Source organism: Elephantulus edwardii, unplaced genomic scaffold, assembly GCF_000299155.1.
Source record: "Elephantulus edwardii isolate Elephantulus edwardi_28Jun2011 unplaced genomic scaffold, EleEdw1.0 scaffold00132, whole genome shotgun sequence".
NCBI lineage: Eukaryota > Metazoa > Chordata > Mammalia > Macroscelidea > Macroscelididae > Elephantulus > Elephantulus edwardii.
In genome coordinates, this window is record NW_006399882.1 from 1,315,902 (window position 1) to 1,339,048 (window position 23,147).

General features: G+C 48.8%; 2 protein-coding genes across 2 annotated transcripts in view; both read right to left on the reverse strand.

The window, feature by feature from the left end:
- Positions 1–13,290: 13,290 nt before the first annotated feature.
- On the reverse strand, positions 13,291–15,964 carry FEZF2 (FEZ family zinc finger 2). Its single transcript, XM_006893834.1, has 4 exons — positions 15,155–15,964; positions 14,680–14,814; positions 14,375–14,507; positions 13,291–13,550 (listed from the first exon to the last, which is right to left on the reverse strand). Exons 1-4 carry the CDS (start codon positions 15,962–15,964, stop codon positions 13,291–13,293), a joined length of 1,338 nt encoding a protein of 445 aa, XP_006893896.1.
- A 5,242-nt stretch (positions 15,965–21,206) lies between these two features.
- The window catches only part of LOC102863946 (nuclear body protein SP140-like), a 23,161-nt gene continuing 21,220 nt past the window's right edge, over positions 21,207–23,147 (reverse strand). Inside the window, exon 3 of the mRNA XM_006893864.1 lies at positions 21,207–21,605. Coding sequence (XP_006893926.1) covers positions 21,207–21,605 — 399 coding nt within the window. The remainder of the gene's footprint in view (positions 21,606–23,147) is intronic.

The following is a 23,147-nucleotide window of genomic DNA, read 5'->3' on the forward strand; positions in this document are numbered from 1 at the left end:
GGAAGAAAAGCCAATCTCCCTTCTATCTCACTTCTTGACTTCAAGCAATTATCTACCTGAAGCCTATGTTGAGATATCCTCCTTTGACTACACTTATATTGTCCCTCTATCACGAGAATACTGTGCAGACTATATCCAGAGAATGAACTCTAAGGAAAACAACTATAAAGACCATCATTGCTGAGAAACATTTTTAACCTCTTCCTTCCTTGAACAGCATGACTCAATGCAAACCATCTCACCCAGAAGGTATTTCTATTCTGAATATAAATGTGGGTTCAAATAAGGTTTTCTTAATCTACAAGTTTTTCAAGAAGCAAAGCATACCACTCAATATCTGGATTAATCATGTCCACCAGAAACATTCTTAAAAGTGAAAAAAAGATTTGACATTTCCTCAAAAAGCTAAACACAGAAATTCCATATGACCCAGCTATTCCACTGCTAGGAATATACTCTGAGGGACATAAACTGGGACACAAACAGAGATTTGTACACCGTTGTTTACAGCAGTATTATTCAAAACAGTAAGAAAATAGAAACAGCACAAATGTCCAGCAACAAACAAATGGATTGAGAAATTATGGTACATTCACATGACGGAATACTATGCAGTACTCAAGAGAAACAATTTCAAAAATTACTATATAACATGGGAGAGGCTAGAGAGTGTTATGCTGAGAGAAGTAACTCAGTCTATTAAGGACAAATACTGCATATAACCAAAACTGTAAAAACAGAAGGATAACTGGTAAGATGTATATAAATGTCCAAAGAAGGGAGGGAAAGGGCAAGAGGATTAAGCGGGGAAAGGGGAGAATCACAAGGTCACAGAGTTTCGTGGATGGAGGAGGGGGTGAAGGAATTAGGAAAGATCCACTGAGAATCTGAAAAAACCTGAAGAGGGGTAATAGTGGTCATAGATCAATGGTGATACATTTTGTAAGACACAATGTACAGGAAGGATCATATAAAACACAATGTGAATGGAAAAATAATAAAGTATTTAAAAAAGTGAAAGAAGGGATTCAGGTAAGACAGTAAAAATGCTGGGAGCAAAAGCCAACCCTGCCCTTCAGACGTTCTTTCTCTCATGACTGAGAGAAGTGAGTCATAGGTTGGAAGACTGCTGTACCAGTTACCATATTTGTTGCAGATCACGGAAGCCAACTGTGGTCAATGCATGTAAAAACGAAATTCACTGGAATGTGTGGGAAGTTCACAAAACAGAGAAAGCTGTAACACAGGTTTAGAAAAAACAAGAGTTAGAGAACTTGAGATGTGAACTTGAGAATATGGTCCTCAACCTCCTTGACATGCATGAACATCAGTGGTTTGCAGATTTATCCTCTGCTCAAGGATCAAATTCCAGAAAATGTATGTGCATCCCTTGGCCAGTGGACATGGCGTTGGGTCTTGCTTTGGGGCCCAAAGGTCTGTGCTCAGTGGAGAGAGAAGCTCACCCAAAGCAAAATGTGTACTCTGATAACCAGAGGAGAAAGTGGAGGCTTCTGAGGCAAACACAAAGAGCTCAACCATTTATGCTCACAAACTTGGTTCATGGCAGTCATTGGCATTGCACAAAGTTCAGCATCCTATGAGCTGTGAACAGTTTACTCTTGTCTTTCCGTTCCCCTCTCTTGACACTGTATCTAGGAATCTGACTTCTGTGACTTCAGGAAGTGAGAGAAAAAGAATAGTATCCTGGAAAGCTCTCACCCAAAAGTCTGTTAAGAGTCTCAAGTTCCCAAGACAAGCAACCACCTCCTTGTGGAAAAATATGGCCTGCCCGATATAACTGTTAAGCAGTCACATTTAAGTCAAGGATGTGTTGCTTCGGTGATTCCATCTGGAGACTTGGCTGGGAAATGTACTCTTTAAAAACATGGCAGCAGTATCTCTATCAAAGTTGTTGCTTTGATCAATTACCACGCCATTCAGCAAGAAAATGGTATTTGGGTCAACAACGGCTTATACTGCCCCTGCCTAGGAATGCTCTTTGTTTTCCACAGAATACCTTGGAAAATGTCTTTTCTGACTTTCAAGTTAATGGGAGTTGAGCCAATCAATGGGCAGTTTGCATCTGTAGGGGTGAGGAAGCTTTCGGATCAAGTCAGTTCAAGGCGTTCCTTTAAGTAGCCTTCATGGTCTCCTTAATTCCTGAATGTAATAGGGACTTCAACTGAGCCAACCCTGGAACTGATCACATTTAAAAAAAAAAAAAGTAGTTTTGTCCTAGACATTGACAACTCTGTCTCATTCATTCATATTTTTTTCTGGAAGTTACCATAATAAAAAATTTGTTTCATGTGTTTATTGACTTTCATGTTTGTCATCCACTGCCAGGATATATAAGATCAATAACTTGTCTTATTCACAGCTGTAGCCCTGCCACAATGCAACACCTTTTATTACAGATTGTATTGCATGAATTGCTACAGGATGGGAATGCAACATGGTGACTAAAGGACTGAGCAAGGTAACCTTCCCAATTGATCCCCTAGTCAATACATTAAAAGAATCTGTAGTTTTAGTGTACCATTACATAGTCATCAACAGTGAAGAGATGTTCCTGCTTTTGTATGCTTAAGATTTTTTCTTTTTTTTTTGTCTCTGTGTGTTGTCTCTAATTTTGCTAAAAGATGTTGTGGTTCAATATGCCCTGCCAACAAAGTATCCTGAAAATTCTTTGACTAGTAATAAGGGAAGAAGTAATTATTTGCTCTCATTGCTAGAGTCAGAACTGACTCACATTTGACCCTCCACTGGGTTTCCAAGGCTATAAATCACACAAAAAGGAAACTGCCCATCTTTCCTTCATATTTAAATCACCAGAGAGATGCAGCCTTTGAATCAGGAGCACAACTTCCCCTGCACTAGACTACCAGAGTTTGTGCTGTGCACTTGCCACAGATTACCTCATTTCAGTTCTTCTAAAAATTCTATTAAAGATTTTTTTTTAAAAAAAAAAGATGAGGCAACAGGGTCCCAGAATGTTAGAGGAAATCATCCCAAGTAATGTGCTGGCGAGTGTTGAAATAGACTAGTGGGCACGACTTCAAAACCTACGTGTGACTCTCAGTGTGTAGCTCGGAAATAAGCAGTGCTAATAAAGTCCTCCTCTCTGCCTCAAGACATCTTTAGCTTCTGAAAACATTCCATTGCACCAGTCAGGAAACACATAATGTCGATGAATCGTTCTCTCTTAAAAGGTCCAGTGAGAATAGTCACGACCATGTGCCCAATGTCTGCAGAAGTGCTTTCCTTGCCCCACTGTATTGAGTCAGCGTAACATCCCTGTGAAGCAGGTATTGCCGTGTTCATTTCTTAGAGAAGGAATCTGAGGCTCAGAGACGGCAAGTTTCTAGCTCAGACACCACAAGTGTTTAGGAGCCAAAAAAGTAAGCTTCAAAGTCAGACCTATTAATATGAAACCCAGGCATATTAGACAAAACAGCAGCTTGTTGTTAGCTGCCATCCAGTTGACATGACTCATAGAGTCCCTAAAAACAACAGATCAAACCTTGCGCTATCTTGTTCCATCCTCGTGAGCTCTCCCATGCTCAATCCAGTTGCTATAGTCACGGTGTCAATCCACCTTCTTGGGAGGCGTCCTCTCTGTTGCTGCCCTCTACTTTTCCCAGTGTGCTGTCTTTTCTCCAAGAACTGCTCCTTCCTGATAGCATGCCTCTAACACGTCAAACGACATCCCACCATCCTTTTCCTATAGAGCAGCCTGGAGTTGCACTTCTTCCAAGAAACACTCTCGTTTGTTCTTTGGCAGTCACTAAGATATTCAATACTCTTCACCAATGGCACAATTCAAAGGCATTGTTTCTTTTCCAGTTATTCTAGTCATTGTTCTGCTTTCAGATGCATGAGAAGCCATTTAAAAATGCCATGGATTGGATCAGGCGTGCTTTAGTTGTTAAACTGACATCACTCTCTAACACTTTGGAGAGGTCCTTGACAGCAGATTTTCCAAAGACAGCACATCTTTTGATTTCTTTACTCCTGGTGTCATGGGTGTTGACTGTGGTTCAACTAAAATGAAATCTTTGCCAACTTCAGTCTTTTTTCCTTCTGTGATGATGTTGCCTGTTAGGCCAGTGGTGAAGATTTTTGTTTTTATTTTGAAATATAATCTAGATTGCAGGCTGTAATCTTTACTCTTCTGTAGTAAGTGTTTCAAGTTTTCTTCACTTTCTGCAAGTGAAGTGGTGTTGTCTTCCTCCAATTATTTTTTTTAAATATTTATTTTATTTTATTATTTTGTGTGCGTGTACCATCAAATCAGATCTGACTGGTACAGGAGGAGATTGCCCCTCCTTCCCCGGCAGAGCATCTGGTGGATTCGAACCGTGTGCCTCTGGGATTGTAGTTGCAGCTCCTTGCCACTAGGCCACCAGAGCTCCCCTCTTCCTCCAATTCTAATACCACTTCTACAACATGGCCAAATATGTCAGGCCACCCAAAACGTTAAGAAGCACCTTGGTTGCAGTTCCTCTGAGACAAAGTTGTTAACCTCATGGTATATTCTTCTTTATATAATCCAGCTTATTGAATGATTTTCTCAGTATACAGATTATATAAGTATGGAGAAAGGATATCTTTTTAAAAAAAATTCTATTGGTTTGCCTACAAAATTCATCTGCATTGCTTCCTACTTTCATTCATTCACATTGTGTTTCATATAATCATTCCCATACATTGTGTTTCATAAACTTAATCCCCAGTGAATTATGCCCATCATCACCCCATATTTTTAGGTCCCCACCAGATCTTTCCCATTTCCTTTACCCCCACCCACCCACCAAATTATGTGACCCAATCATTTCCCAATCAATATCCTCTGCTCCTACTCCTTCCCCCCTTGGGTCCTCACACAAGTTTACTGGTTGAAAGGATACAATCTTGCAGCATAACTTTTCTGATTTTAAATACTGCAGTGTTCTCTTACTCTGTTTGGGCAACTGCTTTTTGGTTTATGTATAGGTTTTGAATGAGCACAACTAACCTAGGCTCTTCTGAGACACATCTTGTGCCTTTCTTTGGTAACTGCTTAGATGGGGGGGAAGCTCCAACACGACTGGGAACCCAACTCTAATTTTCTGCTGGGCTGGCAAGTAAACCGTCCCATGCTGGAAATTTTCTATTTCCATAGCTTGTATGTTTGCTTTGTGCTATTAGTATGCTTGTTTGTTTTCTAGTGTGCTCTTATGGGTATGGTGCTTATCTGTCAGTTTACTGGAATGCTGAAAGCTATGCCACAGATATTTCAGAAAGCAGGGTCACCAGTGGTGGACAGGGTTTAGGGGAGCTTCTAGGTTAAGACCGACTAAGAAGCAGGATTGGCCATCCACTTCTGAAATGACAAGCCTTTGAAAACACTATGAAGAATAGAAGAACATCGTTAGATATAATGCTGGTAGATGAGCACCTCAGATTGGAAGGCAGCAAAAAATGAGGAGAAACAGCTGTAAACATCTACTAACTGGAACATGGAATGTACAAAGTATGAATCTAGGAGAATTGGAAGCTGTCAACCAGGAAATGGAAGGCATAAAGATGAGGTGACATGGACCGGTATTGGCCTTTTTGAATCAGACAATCATATGATCAGTTATGGCGGGAATGACAAATTCAACACCACTGCTAACTGCCAGCAATTTGCAGTCTTTCCCCTCGGTGCTTTTACCTAGGCTTCCTGAAGCGTCTTTTCGTCCTCTGCTCTGCAGCCAGCATTGACTGCTGCTCTTCAGTGGCCCTTCTGCTGGGATTCACGCAGGGGTTCTCAGCTTAGGGCTCAGAGCACCAAGTCTGCAAAGTCCTGCGAAGCTTCATCTGGCCGGAGTCACACCAGCAGCCAGAGGTGGTCATCAGGGCTAGTTTCTCTCATTCTCCAGTATTATTAGTACACGCAGCTCTTCCCAAACAGCAACAAACATGTCACAAGAGGTGACCAAAACGAAAATCCATCTGGTTTATAAACCCGGGGAGAAAGGCTTTAGCAACCCTGGATCCAACGCTCATTGGCTCAGTGTGGGTCAGGTGCTCATTTCTGAACCACTCACAGAATACAGTGCTCTGATTGGCCAGGCCTGGGTCACATGCCCACCATGGAAGGATGACTTAGCCCCCACCTTAACCATATGGACTGAGAGTGGGGGAAGGGTGAATCCTCCAAAGAAAATTTTGGATGCTGTCACCAGACGGGAGAATGATGCTCAGCAGGCAAAAATAACAGATGTCCACTACACACCCCCAACCCAGGCTGGATTGAATGCCCAATTTCATCTTCATTTCCAAGTGTTTTATGGAGATGATTTTCTCCCATACTAAACTCTGAACTCCTCTTAGGTAACATGCCCTTTTCCACTTTGTCATGTCAGTATCGAGTACAGAGTCTCACGTATTGTAAGGGCTTGAGTCATATTTGTTGGGTAAATGATCAAATATGTTAATTATGAAGCACTGGTGAAGTTTTCTCATTCATAGTGAGAAGAGAACAGGAGCTCTAGCAATAGTTATCAATGTATAGACTGGAAACCACATACATCAACCTAAAATGCACATTGCTGGGCCCGAGAGCAGATTATCGACTGCACATCTCCGTAATGGGACTCAGGAATCTGCACGTGCAGATTTTTTAATGTGTTTCATATACCTGTTACTGTTTGGAACATGTCATGAATCATGGTCAGAATCATCTGGGTATGAATCATTGATCAATCATCTCCCAGTTTGGGGGTCTAAAGGGACTCACACATGCTTTGTTCCTTTACAATTATTTACCTAATAAATATAGTATGAACTGGCAACACGGTAACATCGATAATACTTCTTTTATGAGTGTTGTACTGAAATTTTACTCCTAGAGTTTTGCTCTGAAATGCTGACTTACTTCTTCAGGCACTGCTCTAATTCTATGTGCTAAATAATTTAATTATCACAGTCATCCTATAAACTAGGTACTATTCCTTTTTAATCAGGAAAGAACAGGCAAAAGTTACTTGTTCTTTTAAATGTCTTAGCCAGAATTCGAACTCAGCTACTCCAATCTAATGTTGCTAACTACTCTGTCTCCTTTGTATTTATACATGCTAATCTCACCTGTTCCTGCCAAATTCACCATCATCCACTCTGGGAGGGAGGGATGCAAAATGAAGACATTGAAACTCGAGCTCCAGATAAGACCTAGGACTCAAAAACACAGAAGAAGGAAAGAAACGATGATAGCTGTGTCAAGTCCAGAGACTTTGACAGGATACGTTGGTGCTGATTTAATTATAACAGGCTCTGACTTTTCCAAGATAAGAACCTTGATTTTCTTCCCCTTCTCCGGAAATCCAGCTTTCTAGATTCTGTAACACCTCTGTGCTTTGAAAAGAAGAACTAGTCTTTAATCTTAGATGACTGTTTTTATTTTCAATTGGTATACTTCTTCTCCCTTCCTTACTTCTAGACATCAATATATTTTTTCCATGCAGCAAGAGCAAAACTTGAAGTGCAAGCCAAGCCCTGAGAAATGTGATAGCTGTTACCAAGGATTTTGAGAGTAAGAACACAAAACCTAGAATCAAGACTTTAAATGTTGCACTCTAGTATCTGAGATGGCACGCATCCACTCAAAGATGGAATAAATAAGGGATTGAAAAACTGGAGACTTTTGTTCTGGGACTTCTAGCTGGGGGACTAAGATAAAAGCCTTACCATGCCTATCAGGTTTTGTGTACCTGATCAATGAGGATCTCCAATCTCTTCTGTTCTTGAGATGTCTGGATGTTTATATTTTATTAAGATGTGGTATGTTTCATATAGACATATCCTGTTGGCCTACTGTGTTCCAAAAAGGAAGCAAGTATTACAATGAGGCATGAGGTAGTTTCTTAAGGGCAAGTGAACAGTGTGAAAAAATACTCCAGATACCTGTTCTCAAAGTTACTATATATCCAGTATCTTCTTTTCCTTGCCTTTGTGCCTCATGCAACATTGAGAAGGCCTTGGTCACTAGAGGGGAAGGAGAGGGCAAGGGACTAAATGTGTGCTGGTGGCATATGGTGGCCCTGGGGTCTCTATGACACTAGAAGAGGAGGGAGTGATTTAGTGACTGCCAGGAGCTAATTACCAGAAATTGGGTCCATTTCTCACCCATGAAAGAAACACCCAGACAGTGAGGGATGGGTACCAAGAGCTTCAAATCAGCACTTCCTAAAGCCTGTGCTGTGGCTGCAGTTTCTTCTGAGATGGAGCTCCCACCTTGCCGCTCATTTTTGTGCCTCTTGGCTTGCTGAGCTCTTCACACCATCCACTGTCCACCAAGGCCTCTGGCCTAGCTCTCCTTTCTTGGGCTCTGTACTTTCAACCAGTTTTGAGCAGCCCCATTTCAGATTGGCCTTTTTATGTTTGATATAAAGAATAGTTGTTGGCCAATTTCATCTTTTCATCGCTGTTCTCTAGGCCTGAATCCAAGCAGTTTGTCAGATGCTCATTAACTCCCCCTTTGGCTCTTTCTAGTGTGTCTCCTAAGCTCATTGTGCCAAGAACTAACGCTTTCTTTTACACGATTCTCTTTCTCTGCTCCATCAGGGAGACAAATTACTTTCCAAAAGGGATCGCCAGGGATGGTTTAATGAGAATTTCTTTGGGGCTAGGCATGGAACGCAATGTAGTTAACATTCGGTGGACTTAATTGGACTTTTCTTTTCTGCCTCTTTTAAAAAAATCTGAAGCTATCCTGTTAATCTCTCATTTGTAATCAATTGTGTTGACTAAACAAAAGTCTAGGTCGTCTTTTCTTCCTGTCCCAGACAATCCTTTGTTGCCTCTAAATGCCTCATTCTTGAGTGATCCCGGTTGCGTAGATGGGCCCGATTGTTGACAGTTCATTATTGCGCTTTTGTCCATTTAATCTTTCTTGCTGTGTTTTGCATGTGCATGCCTTAATGAGCTCCGTTGGCAATTAACATGTTTCTAGGAGCAAACTGGTTGCTCAGACGTTTGAGAGGGAAGTGCAGGGAAAAGGGCAACGCAGCTGCCTTGAGGTTGTTTATTTCCCAGCGTTTTCTCAAGACTCAGGTCCTCTCTTCCCCACCCCCCAAGCCACTCACCACCAGCACACCTGGGCGCCCTGTTGCACTAAACCTCAGCTTTGGGCTCAGGCAGCCCCCCTGCCCTCTTGACAATAAGTGGGGATCCATATCTGTCCATTTCTGCAGCCAAGGCAAGAACAAACACAGTGCACCCCAAAACGTGTCTGGATGCTGGCAACTTCTCTGCATCGCTCTTTGCAGGGAGGAACCTCTAACCCGCCTAAGGCAATAGGATTGTTCAATCTGTTATGTACGAGGCTGTGGCTTTGGAAGAGGGTGGCGATTTTTTTTTTTTTTTTTTTTGAGTCTTGCTGGCAAGATTGCTGAAGTGTGAGCAGTCGTGGACAGGACAAACATCTTGTGGGGAAAAGATAATTGGAGGCTTTTTTTGTGTCTGTGACAAGATTCCCCTCCCCCGCAATTAATTTTTTAAAAAAAAAAAAGATTTTTTAAGGGTGGCCTCTGCAATTTAATCGAGGTTAGAAGATTAATATGCGGCTGATGACTACCTTGTTTAAGTCATTTATTAATATTGCAAACTACAAGTCATGCAAACAGTTTAATATTAAGGGGGTGTGGGAATCAGAAAACAGAGCCTTTCACCCCTCAATTCCGATGCATGGCGCATAACTAGGAAGGCTTTCAGCTAGGATGGGTACTGGAAGAACTTAGTGCTGCTGCCTTTGCGATGTGTGCTGGCTGTGAAAGGTATTTAATAATTCAGGTTTTGTTCCTTCTAGCACGACCCACTCAGGGGAAGGATTTTCCTGAATCCCCCACCTGAATGAAGCAGGTATCTTCAAACAAGGACGACTGGCTTCCACTCTGTTGAAAACAGATAACCCCTGCAGATACAGAAGAACTCTGTTTATCTACAATTACCACCAGATGTGAAATAACACCTTTTCAGGTGAGAGCCATTGACAAGAGCTGGTGTGAAGGTTAAGTAACAATCAGGTTATGAGGAAGCACCCTCAAGAATGTTGGAATGTACAAGAAACTCTGTTTAGGTATAGAGGTTGGGCCCACATGTTAAAGTAGCTCTCCAGAGATGTGCAGCCAAGAGAGAATGCTTCCTGGCCCACCTAGCTGCCTCATGCAAGTGAGCAATGTTGGTGCTCTCTTCCCAATGAACTGCCACCTGGGACAGATCTCTCCGGGGTTATGAGATAAGTGACACCTCTTCACTTTCTCCTTTAAAAACTCATTGTTGTTGTTGTTGTTGTGTACCATCTTTTCAGAACTGACCCCATAGGTGGGTTTTGAGATGCAGTTAATTCCATGGGAGAGGATTACCCACCTTTCTGCCCCGGAGCAGCTGATGGATTCGAAGCATGTGCCTTTGGGATTGCAGCACAACTTCTTGCCACTAGGTCACTTTACAGAAGAATTTCTCAAAGTTCTTGCACTTGATTGTTAGGGAAGTTCTTTCCCTGGATAGAAGTACTATTTATTAATTTTTCCTTAAAAGGGGAACTAGACCAAGAAAAGTGTGGGGTGGGGTTGAGAACAAGGAGAACTTGACCATGATTTCCACCCACAGGCAAACGCTGACATCCCACTTCTACAAGAGACTGTATTTGCACTAGGTGTCCAGTGTCTGTTCCTGGTCTGGGAACTCTGATGGGAAGGAGTGGTAAGGAGTTGTGCTGCCAACCCAAAGGCACATGGTTCTAATCCATCAGCTGCTCCTGGTGAGAAAGATGCTCAGTCTCCTCCCTTGCAATTTAGAGCCCCTGCATACCCACTAGACAGTCAGCTATGAATGGGTTCTGACGTCCTGTGCACAACAAGCCTTTTGCCTAGTGTTCAGGAGCTTTGCATTTATGGAAAAGCAATGCGTGTGCTCAAAGCCCTTTCCAGAATGTGAAAGGAAGCATTTAACCTGAGTGGTGACCCAAAGATTCCCTCAGAGATGGGGAAGGAGGTGGGGAGTCCAAGAAGGCTAATTCAGCTTTGTATGAGGACAATGAAAGGGGTTGACTGGGAAACCTGGGCTGCAAGGTTGCTGGGGTAGATGTTGAGGAAGAGCCAAGGGGTATTTCCATACCCTCGTGGGCTCAGTCCTCCTCACCCATGCGGGGCTTTCCTGGGATGGTGGCATCCACCAAGATTTCCGAGTGGAATCTGCATATTCCTCTGGGTCCCAATCTTTCTACAGCAAGCCGAGCCAGAACAAGCTAACATTTAAATTCCCCCTCGCTTTCTCATCCCCCTCCCCTGGCTGCGTCTCCCCAGACTTCTGGGGGGGGTACAAAAAAAAGAAAAAACGAGGACGCTCTCCTTTCAGGAAATGGAATTCTAATGTACACGTTCCTATTTCTGAATCGGAGGTGCTAAAAATACCCCTGCGACAGCCTGAGGAAGCTGTCGTCGTCCTCCGTGCAAACAAAATCGACGATTCTTCATCCCGAGTGTAATGGTCTGAGCTGAGTGGGGGCTCTGGAACGAACAGACGGTTCTGACAGGACAGAGCTGCCACCTCACAGCCCAGTGTCCTTCCTGGGGCCCCACTTCTGAGCGTCCTCCTCCAACGAGGAGGACTGGAGGCAATTTTGCTCTCTTGGCAGCAACAGAAGGTTCAAATCCTTTCTCTGTCTAGCCCCGGGGCCTCGGGCAGGTCTTTGAGCGCGTATCTCTGCTTCAGTTTCTTCGTCCATAAAATGGGATCACAATCTCCAGCTTGCAGGGTGTTGTAAACATTCAAGAGAGGGTTGTGATGGTGAACATCACCACCCTGGTGAAGCTATGGAAGCCCCTAAGGTGTTTAGCGTTGAGCACCTGCTGTATACAGGAGTGGAGATAATCCGCTCTCACTGGAAGAGTTCCTTAAATGCTGTGGCAGGGCGAGCCATGCGTCCCCTTAGCTGACCTCCAGCTGTAGTGGCCATGGGATGGGGGCACCCAGCGCCTGCTCTCCGCAGTGGCGAGGCCCCCACGCAGACGTGGGCTGAAGCGCCGCGCGGATGTTAAGCGAGCAGGGGGAGGTCCAGCGCGCCGCGCCGTAATCCGAGCTCTTGATTATCCCGATTCGGATCAAACGGGGCGGCGGCGGCCGGCCCCCTCCTGGGAATGATTAGATGATTAATGTAATGCTGTTTGAAGGGTCTCTGTTTTCTCTCTTAATTTGGGTCATTACTTAGAAAGCAAGCGTGAGCTCATTTCATCAGAGCGCTCGCTCGGCAGCCCAGACCGCTGCTCAGGAAGTGGGCGGACGGTGGGGCGCGGGGCGCGGGGCGCGGGGCGCGGGGGGCTTCAGAGCTCGGGGGCGCCCTCCCGCGGCCGGGCGGCCGGCGTCCGGGGAACCTGATGGCTGGAGGGGTGGGTCCCTTAGCGCCCAGGTTAAGAGGCCAGCAATTGCCTCGGCAACTTCGCGGTGGGTGGCTTGACACCGCGGCCCGGAAGGGCTCCCCCGAGGCGCACAGTTGTAGCTGCTGACTCCTCGGGGGAGCTGCTTTGCTCCCCAAAGCACTCAAAGCCAGCGCCCTCCTTGCAGGCCACTTACCACCTTTTCTAGCATTTTCTCACTCACTGGGGCGAAATGGGAATCCCCAGGCCCAGAGCAGTCAGCCACCAGGACCCTCCAAGAGGAGGCCGTATTCAAGCTTTGCGCCCACTCTCCTGGGTCCTGGACACGCCAGCTCTTGGGCACCACCAAAAGGACCACCCCTGATCTGGAGTCCCAAAGTCAGTCTCCTTTAGAGAAAAAGGGACAAAAATACGTGTTTCCTTTTCTTCCTCTCGGCTGATCTCGCGGCGAGGGGACAGGGGCAAAGAAAACGCGCACTAGGGTTCTGTTTATTGAGTCATATATGTGCATATATTCCGTGGACGCCTGTACAGGAGCATTTACAAGGCTGTATAAAGATGGCTGAGCGGCGCGCTCTTCCCGGGCGCCGCGGCGACAGGCTGGGGTTCCCACCGGCCGCCCCAGGAGCCTGAATTAAATACGTTGCAGTGCACTGGATTTAAATAAGTTTCCTGAATATACAAAGGTGGGAGCCGCGCGTTAGCTGCCAGTCATCGAGGAAACGTTTAGCTTTCCAAAAAATATGCTGGTTTCCATAAATAGATTCTAGCCTTTCTGCAATAGTTTTGCTTTCTTTCTTTCCTTCCTCCCAGGCCAGCAGTTAAGTGTCTAGGTGGGATATGGTTTAGAGTGGGACGGCGCGGGCAGCGAGGAGAGGCGCCTGGGCTCTCAGCTCTGCACCGTCCGAGCCAGGTCCTTGGGCGAGGGGGTGGCAGGCCCCACGCTGTCGTGGAGTTTGCGCACGTGTTTCTTTAAGTCAAAGTTTCTGCAAAACCCCTTGCCGCACGTGGCGCACGTGAAAGGCTTCTTGTCGTTGTGGGTGTGCATGTGAAAGGTCAGGTTGTAGACCTGGTGGAAGGCCTTGTTGCAGATGGTGCATTTGTACTGCTTCTCGCCGCTGTGCGTCAGCTTATGGTTCTTGTAGTTCCCTGCGGGAGAGCAGAGAAGGCAGGGGGTGGGGTGGGGAAGGGTAGGGGGCCCTCCCGCGTCCGGGGCTGCTTGAGCCCTCGTGGAGGAGAAGGCAACGCTTGGTTAGGCGGGCGCGACCTCTCTGAGGGAAGAAGTTGTCAAACTTCGTCTCCGTCAAGCCCCGGCTCTATGGTCTGGACCGAGGCCCAAGCCCCACAGGGCTGTCCGGGCCCCATTCCTCCAAGCCTGGGGCTCCGGGGTGTCCCCCTCCGCAGCTCCCGGGACGGCCGGCAAACTTCCCTCCTTCTCCAGGCTGCTGCCTCTCCCACGATGCTCACTTGAACTCAGTCTCAGTCCAGCTCCCCTGTTCACCCCAACTTCTTAATTTTAAAACGATTCTTTCTTGTTCCCCCAACCACGACCTAGGGACCCAGATATGCTTTGGGAAATCAGAGCAGGGTGCCAGGCCGTTTTCCCTGAGTCCTGGACTATCCCTGGACCTGGATTTTGCCTGGAAAATTCTTCATTTGAAAGGGGAATTCTAGCTACAAAGGGAACCGTTGCTTACCAGGCTTCCTTCCAGCTTTCCTCTATTTTTCTTCCCCTCTGCCCTCCTCCCCATTTCTCAAATTCTGAATTCCCCTATGCACCCACCCGGAGCCCAGAGAGGTCTAGTACCACCCGGACCTGGGCGCTGCCACCCAAACCCTTCAAAACCCGATTCCAAAGAAATGCTGTGCGCACAGCCGCGGCGCCAGCTCCCTTTCGCGTGGATGCCTCTTCCCTTCTGCCGCCTGCGACTCCTGAGTCCGAGGTGAGGACAGGGCCTCGCCTGGAATGTTACCTTTTTGGTGGAAGCCTTTGCCGCAGAATTCACAGACGAAGGGCTTGTAGCCGGCGTGGATGCGGATGTGCGTGTTGAGCGTGGAGCTGCGGTTGAAGGCTTTGCCGCACTGGTTGCATTTATGCGGCTTTTCCTGCGTAGAAGAGAGCGCGCCTGGTGAGCTAGGAGCTAGGCGCAGAGAGGCTGCTTTGGCAGTCTAGGACTCACAGGAGAAGGAAAGGGGGGGACCCTCGTCCACCTTGTCCCCAACACCAATACTGAGACTTGGGGCCTGCCCTCTGGCCGGGCCTCCCCGGGGCGCGTACCTGGGTGTGGATAATTTTGTGTCTGCAGAGCGTGCTGGCCTGGCGGAAACCTTTGCCACAGACTTTGCACACGAACGGCCTGGCTCCGGTGTGGACCGGCATGTGGCGGGTGAGGTTATAGTGGGCGTTAAACACCTACGGGGGGAGGGGACGACACATGAGGGGCCTGTTGATGATACCCGCCAGAGTGTAGAAGCCGCCCTGGGGGGAGGCTACAGCCTACCCTGAAGCACCACCCCCCTCCGGAAACCAGAGCCCCTTCCTTCCAGTTTGCAAAACGCTGCAGCTCATATGAGTCCCATCTGCTCACTGACAAGGGCCATCCCCATTTTACAGACTAGGAAACTGAGGTCCAGCTAGGCTCCGAGTGACCTACAGGGATCCAGGCTAGCTCCCTAGTTTAAGGAGGGGATGGGCGTGCCCTGAGCAGCGGCCGGAGCGGGTGGTCCCTGCGGGTCCCGCAGCCCCGGCTCACCTTGCCGCACACCTCGCAGGTGAAGTTCTTGGGCTTGCCATCCGCGGAGCCTCCGGGCAGCTTGCTGTGGCCCTTGACGACGCCGCGCTCCGTGCTCAGGCCCGAGTTCTCCTTCAGCACCTGCTCGAGCGGGGCTCCCAGGCGCTCCTTGTGGGGGTACGGGGGCGCGTGAGGGAACTTGTCGGCCGCCAGGCCCGCCAGCTTGGCGTTTTCCAGCAGGAAGAGCTTGGGGTGCGCGGCCAGGGCGCCGGGGGCCTGCGCGCCGAGGCCGGCCGGGAAGAGGTGGCCGCGCAGCAGCTCGGAGGGTGGGTAGGAGGCCGAGTCCAGGTAGTTGAAGTAGTAGAGTGAGCCGGCGGCCGGCAGCCCCACGGCCTGGTTGATGGCCTGCGGCTTGATGACCCGGCCGGCGGGCAGCGCGCCGGGCGCCAGACCCAGCTCGGCTTTGCAACACACGCCACAGTTGGTTTTGCACAGGCCGCTGGCGCCGCACACCGGGGCCCCGGCGCCCGCGCGCAGGCTGCCCTTCCAGAGCTCCGAGTAGCTGAGCAGCGCCTTGGACGGCACCTCGTAGCCCAGGGGCTGCAGCGGGATCATGCAGGGCAGCGGCGAGCACAGGTTGAGGAGCTTCTTGCCCTGGCTGCCATCCGCTTCCAGCGCCCCCGGCCGGGGTTCGAAGGGCGCGCGGGGCTCCGACGTCTTGGCCATGATGCGCTCTATGGAGAAGGCCAACGTCTTGGAAGTGGCCGGCGACGCTCCGGCGCGTGGGCAGGCGGGGGGCACCATGGTCTCCAGGGACGCCGAGCTGGCCATGGCTCGCGGGGCCGCGGCTGGCCGGCCGGAGCGCCTTTCTCCTAAGTCTGCATTCCGGGAAAAGCAGGGGGGAAACCGCGGGGTTAATAAGCACCTTGCCGGCCTGGGTCACCCATTTGCATTCAAATGAACAGAGGCAGAACAAAGTGCGCCCAAGGGTCCCAAATTGCTGTCCATTAACCCCGCGCGCGGAGACCCATGGCTCTCCCCCGGACTTTGAAAGGGAGGAGGAGAGGGGGGAAAGAAAAGGCGAGAAAGAGAGGAGAAAGCGCAAGCCGCACATTACCCCCCAGAGCTGGTCCCTGGATCCCGGCCTGCACCCCGCGACCTGGGAGAGCCACAGTGAAGGGGCAAAGTTAAAGAGGACCGGGAGGGCCACCTCGCCTTTACCTCTTTCCCCCACCGCCAAGGAGCTGCGTTCCGAGCCATGAAGCGTGTCTTCTCTGTCACATTTTGATGGCAAACATCTTCCCCTCCGCGTGAGATCGCTGTCTTTTACATTCAGCTGACATCACATGAAGTCACTTGAAGTGGAATGACATGGGCGGCGGCGCGGCTCTCGGAGCGGCCTCTGTGTTCCCCAGCGCCCGCCGGCCGCCGCCGCCACCGCCCCTCAAACTTTAAAAGGAGGCAACTGGCGCCCGCACTCCCCTCGGGAAAGTGCGAGCGCTTTACGCATCGCGAAGGAGGGAAGAGACGGGAGGGGGAGGGGGAGAATCGTGATGGTTTTGCCGGTGGGAAGAAGGGGGGGCAAACTCAGGACTACGCAGAGTTCCCTACGTGATTCACAACTTTGGGGGCCTACAGGTTTGGGAGAGGCAGGGAGGGCGGGGGCCCCGGACGCGCCGCCCCACAGGGCCCCAGCGCGCCCGTCTAGGCGCAGAAGTGTCCCTTAGCCCTCCGCAGCCGAGCTGGGCATCGTGCTAATAAACTGCCATTTATCTGCGGAGCGGGCGCCAGCCCCGAACACGCGCAAATGATAATTACCTCATTAGGATGTGGCGCATGGACGCAGGCACCGCGTTCGGAGGGGGGAACTTGTTAATGGGGAAATATTAATTTATGCAAAAGCAACGAGCTCGCCTTGGCTGGCGTCGGAGGTTGGGCGAGAGCTCCCGCCGCCTGAGGACGACCTCCGGGCGTCCCGAGGAGCAGGACCGCGTGCCCCGTCCCTGGGGCCTCTGAGCCCGGCGGGTGCGCCCCCCGCTCGGTGGCCGGTCCCCTGACTACGGCTCGGGGAGTAGACTAGAGGAGCTGGGGGACTAGCTGAGACCCCAATCGATCAGAATTGCTGATTTGCGATCGCATTTTCTGAGGCAAAGCCTGGTTCTGCTGCTGGTTTGGGGCTGCGCAGGGGAGATGCGAGCGCAGCTCTCCCCGCGGCTGGGTACTTACTGTTTGTATAATTGAGAAGGTCCAATCTCCACCTGTTTAAGGAGCAGATTGAAACAGCAGAACCTCCCCTGGATCCTATTAAAACGTTTTTCCTCCTAAAGCCATTCAGTCGAACCAATTTTCCGAAGTGATTCATAGAGCTGAATTCTGCCAAGGCAGCTCTTTCACTTTTAGCCACTAAAGCACCGCGTGGAACCGGGTTTTGTGTTTTTCTAAAATAAAGAGGAGGATTATCAGAGGGGAGAAGGAGGGGGCCCGAAGGGGGGCGGGCAGGACTTAGTGTGGCCAGAGGTACAAGCAGAGGGAAGAAAAGGCCCTTTTCTAGCCTGGCCCCAAGTAAGTTCGGAGGAATTCAGCGTTTTGTGCCGAGCGCACAAAAGCAGCGCGCTCCGCGCTCCGTTTGGAGGGGCTGAATCCATCTGTTTGCAGACCATTCCACCTGCGTATCACAACAAACTGCTCAAAGACGCTCCAGCACTTTCAACAGGCCGGGTGCTCTTGGCGACAACAAAAGTGGTCGAGGCTGAGAGTTCTTATGGGGAGGGGGGCGGCTAGCAAGAGCGCGCGCGAGAGAATTAGGTTTAGGGAAGGAGGAGGAGAGGGTGCAAGGGTTTTTGAAAACTTTTGGCCGGTTTTGTTCACCGGACAATTATATCTTGCCAGCCAGCTTTTGCAAGACCACGAGCTCTGCAGCCGCAACCACAGTTTAAGAGGATTACTGTGGGTATAATATGAGCAAACAGGGTTGAGAGTTTGATGGCGAATTCCATCTCCAAAGACACACCATCATGAGGAGCCCGGAAGAGTGCTGCTGGAGGCAGAGCCTTCTCCTTCAGTCGCTGACAGACCTTGAGGGCACAGAGGTCTCGGCCCCTGAGGACTCCAGGATCGGTCTGGAAACCCAGCAAGAGAAGGGACGAGGAAAGGTTTCATTTTAACGCCAGTAAATCACTCTCTAACCCTCTTTACAACTACTTTCCTTCTACCCACCTACCCAGCTTTAACTTCTCTGAAGCTCAGTTTCGTATCTGGATGTGGCAGGTAAAGGAGAAAGACTCTGTATTTGGAAGGCAAGACGCAATAACAAAGAGATCTGAGCAGAAAGTGGCCTGGAGGGCGATTTAGCATTGGATTCATTTTCTCACTCTGCCAAGACGCTGTCGGAAACTGCCTCTAAATCCAGCAGCCTGCGAGTTTGTCCACCTAAAAGGCCCCCCTCAAATTTCCAGATTTTGCTGCTCCTAGAAGGCTTGCTCCTCACGGGAAGGGCATTTCTCCTGCAGCCCATTTAATTTAGCAGATACTCAGAGCTGTGGCATTGCAGACCCAATGTCCTCCCATGTCCATGTGCATGTGAAAACTGGAGCGCAGTTTACCCTTCTTCCCCACTACCAAACATGAAACAAGCCGTACACTCACCCAACACCGACACACCATCAACTCTGGCAAGCAAGCGCTCAGAACCCGAATTTCCACCCCGACTGACTTTCCTGCCGGTCCCCATGCAGCCACCAGCACCGCACCCCACTCCCTTTCCAAACTGGGTAGCTGTGGATCCCGGCAGCATCTCCAAAGATCTGCTCCTTTGAGAGCTCCAGCAGGCTGCAGCGCTTCCCGTGAACCTGCCTCGCCATCCCTAAGCGCTTTTTGTGGTTGCACAAGCCATCTCTCCCTACCCAGCGTCACAAAAGGAGTGCTACCTCCAGAGAAAGAAAACATTTGGGTAAAAACAAGTTGCCCCTAATGTGCCTCTTTCCAAATCTTGGGTGAACACACTGGCTTTTATGAAAGTATTTAATTAGCTTCCACAAACTTCTCCTTCCCTTGCCTGCAGATTATATTGAAGTGGAGGGTTGGAAACTATTTTACACCTTGCCACTCACATGTTAATTAATCTCTATCTAACCCTAATTGCAGTTTATTCAAGAACCGCTCAACAGCTCACCCACACAATAAACACTGATCCTACTTTTATACATATTACTTCACGTTAACACATTGAGTAATTAACTCCAGTACCAACTAATAGTGCAAACAAATATTTTCTGTAAACGAGATGATTTCAGGCAGAATAATAAAGGACTGGGGAAACGCGGTGAATGGTTGAAGCAGTGCTGAGATTTCGATTTGCTGCCCCTCTATCCTCCAAACTCATACCCAGCATCTTCTTCTTTACTTTTTTCGTTTATCAAAAGACTGAATAGTCTTTAGAGAGGGACCCCTCAAGGTGTTGTAACTGGACAGTTTTAGAAAAGTTGGTGGAGGGAAATTCAGTAGAATTGATGATAACTTAAGTTTTCCTACCTATGCATTTCCAATATGTGTTATAATACAGAAGAATTCACGGGCAAAGACAACACGAGGCTCTAGGGATAAGCAGATGATGCTTCAGGAACATGGATCCATTCATGGAAGAGCAAAGCCTTGCAAAGCTCCTGCTCCAAAGAGGTCGTGCTCTTTAAATGTGTGTTGCGACAGAAGGGGATAGACAGGAGATGAAGGATTGGAGGCCACAGGCCGTCTGCCAACCCAGGCTGGCACACTGCATTTTAGAAGCGCTGGGGCTCAACCTCTGTACTCGCTCCGGGATGCACTGTGGTCCGCGTGGGCTGCCCGTGCAAGAGGTGCCAGGCTGCGGCCCTGGGGAGGCCCACTAGGCCGCAGGCCTCTGCCCGGGTTCCCCTCGCTCGAAGACGCATAATATATTTGAGTCCGCTGGCAAGGACCCACCACGGCTGCGGTGGGGCTGACCCTGAGGCCTCAGCCCACAGGCCAGCTTCGTCCAAGACTCAAAAAGACCATGCCGTCGCCATCTTGGCCACACACAACTCTTGGCCTTTGGTGGGAAAACCTCGCGAGAGTTAGGCCCCAGCTGGCCGGAGGTTTGTGTGTTTCCCACGCGGCAGAGCGGAGGTTCCGGGCGTGCGCGCGTGCGCAGTTTATGGCTCCCTGGAGCTTGACCCTGGACGCGACCTCGAAGATCAGTGGCCGTGGGACACTGCTCTTTGGTCAAGGGACTCACACCCCTCAGTTGGGGATCTGGGCTCCACCTGAAGGACTGGAGCTCAGTATTTTAATTGAAATCTTAGGTCAGGTTTAAGCACAGCTGGCTACTGTCTGTTGATTTTGCAAAGATTTCTCTTGTGGGAAGTGTATGAAATATGACTTGCGCGGCTCCAGCTGCCCATCTCCTTGAGTCCCCTGCTCTAGGCTTGTTATGGCCACTAACTCAAACCACTGTAATAGTAGTAACTTTTGGGTTTTTTGTTTGTTTGTTTGTTTGATTTTTAAAATGCCACCAAAACCCTTCATTTGAGGACAAGAAAACATCTTAGGGTGTAAACAATTACGGGGGAGGGGGAAGCCCTCTCCTGTGCAAACCCTCACACATTTGTGCCATTACTGGGGTTTAAGAAGGAGGAAAGCAGAGGAAATCTGGTTCAGGAGATGTAGCAATTCTTCGAGTCAAGGGACACTCGTTTTAAAACATCATTATCACGATTTTCTCATTAGATGATTCAATTGCAGTACCTGAATTTGGGGGAAATGCACGCTAGTCAGATTCTATGTTCTTTGACCCCGCTCCTTCATGATGTGTTTGGAAAAAAGACCCAGTCCCAAAGCAACCAAGCAAAATCGCACAACAAAATCCTATACAAAATTCTAAACAAACTTAAGGCTTCTCTCCTTTCTCCCCCCACCCCCCTTTCTTTCCATCCTTCCTCTTTCCAACAGGGACGTTGAGGAGGGGATTTAAACGCCATCGCTCCTAGCTGTTATTGCAAATAGATTAACTTTCGAAAAGAAATTCTTTGCCCCCCCCCCCTTCAGCTCCCCAGGCATCATTTTACTGAAACCCCTCGGGCAGGCGGGCGGAGGAGCGCTCGCTGCGGGCGCGAGGCCTCCGCCTCCGGTGCGCGGCTGCGGGATTAGCGCGGCCGGGAACAAAGAGCTCGGCTCCCGGCCGGCGAGGGCGCCCCGCGCCGCAGAGCTCTCCCGGCTCCGGTGCGGGCGCACGCGGGAGCGCAGGCCCGGTCGGGCCTCTTGGGACAGATGGGCCAGAACCGTCGGCATCTGCCCGCGTCCTCGGGGAGGCTGCGTCGCTCGCCGCCAGGATGGCCGAGAGCCCGGCCCACTGTCCCCGGCGGCTGTGTTGCAGCGCCGGTTGCAAAGAGAGACTGGTTTGCAAATCTTCCTGTACCCACAGACTGGTTTTCCCTCGGGAGTAGGAGAGGCAACAGCCTTTCTGTCAAGGGGCGTGGGAAGGGGACTGTGGTGCCATCTTATCAAGATTTGCAGGACCCAGTCCTCGGTCACATCAGAAGCCATTTGGCATCTTCAGAAGCCTGGGTAGTTTGCTGGTTCCTAGGCCAGAGAGAGTCTCTCACAAGAGTCTGCAGTCTCTACCCTAGCAAGCTTAGTGCTCTTTCCTGTCTGCCCTGGATGCATACATAATCACAAACATATATATGCATATCCTATGTATATGCATATGTATGCATAGTATATGTATACACACACACACACACACACACACACATACATGTTTCTCATTGCTATCCAAAACCCTTCACTAGAAATTCCATTTTACTAGGAAATTTACCAATACCCACACACAACAATTTGCCAGCGAACTTGTCATTTTGCAAGGCACGAGGGAGGAAGGTAATTTCGCATACTCCCGGTTACCTCTTGCCATTGATTTTGGTGTGCAACGGAATTAATCACCTTTAAAGAAAAGTGATCTTGTATGTGTACACACACACATTTGTATACACACACACACACACACACACACACACACGAATGCAACAGAACGGCGTTTTGTGGAGTAACAGGCCCTGGGTTGTTCAGGTGACACCGTTTCCTGAGTCCCTGGGAGAACAGTTTAGGATCCTCCCTCAATGGTGGACTGCACTCCAGGGTGTGGCCGGCCCAGAGGTATTATCATTAAGCGCTGAGAGCAGTAGTTAGCAGGAAAAAGGAGGGGCTGGAAGGGCGGAAGAGGTGAAAGGAACCAATTCCGTTTCTCCCACAAGGCTGTGAATTTGAGGAGCACTAGGTAAGCTCCTGCAATACTTCCATCAATTTACTTGCAAATCTCTCAGGCTGTGTTTTCTTTCTTCTTCTTCTTCTTTTTCTTTTTTCTTTTTTTTTTTTTTTTGGTAGAAACTTCCCCGGTGTGTATAGGAACAGGAAAGTTCTTTCCTGCCTGGCCTCCTGAGCTCTCTCTCATACATTTGGCTGATCCCTTCCTCTCATCCAGGGAAAGAGCTGAGTGCTCCCCTGGGTCAGGGAGGTATGTTGGTAGTTTGACTTTTGTAGAGACAAAATGCTCACAGAAAAAAATGTTGTGCAGAGCTCGGCCAAGAACAAATAATTGTCTTTTTGCATCCATCCTGTCTTATGCACATTAGACAAACACTCTATCTTTTTAAGCAAACAAGGATGTTGTATAGCATTTCATTGTGTGAACATATATCAACAACAACTTAGGTATATGTTCACACAATGAAATACCATACATTAAAAGAAGCAACAATGTACTATTACACTTAAATGGCATGAATGAATCTCACAATGGTCAACGAAAGTTGTTGTTATGTGACGTCATGTCAACCACAACTCAGCAATCCTATAAGCAATGTCTCTGAACTTGGCCTTATCCTGAGCCAACCTCACACCTGACCCATTTCCACCATCACTGAGTCAATCCATCTTGTTGAGAGCTTTCTTCTCTTTTTTTTTTTTAGTGAGAGTAAATTTTGCTTTATTTTTCTTTTTTTTT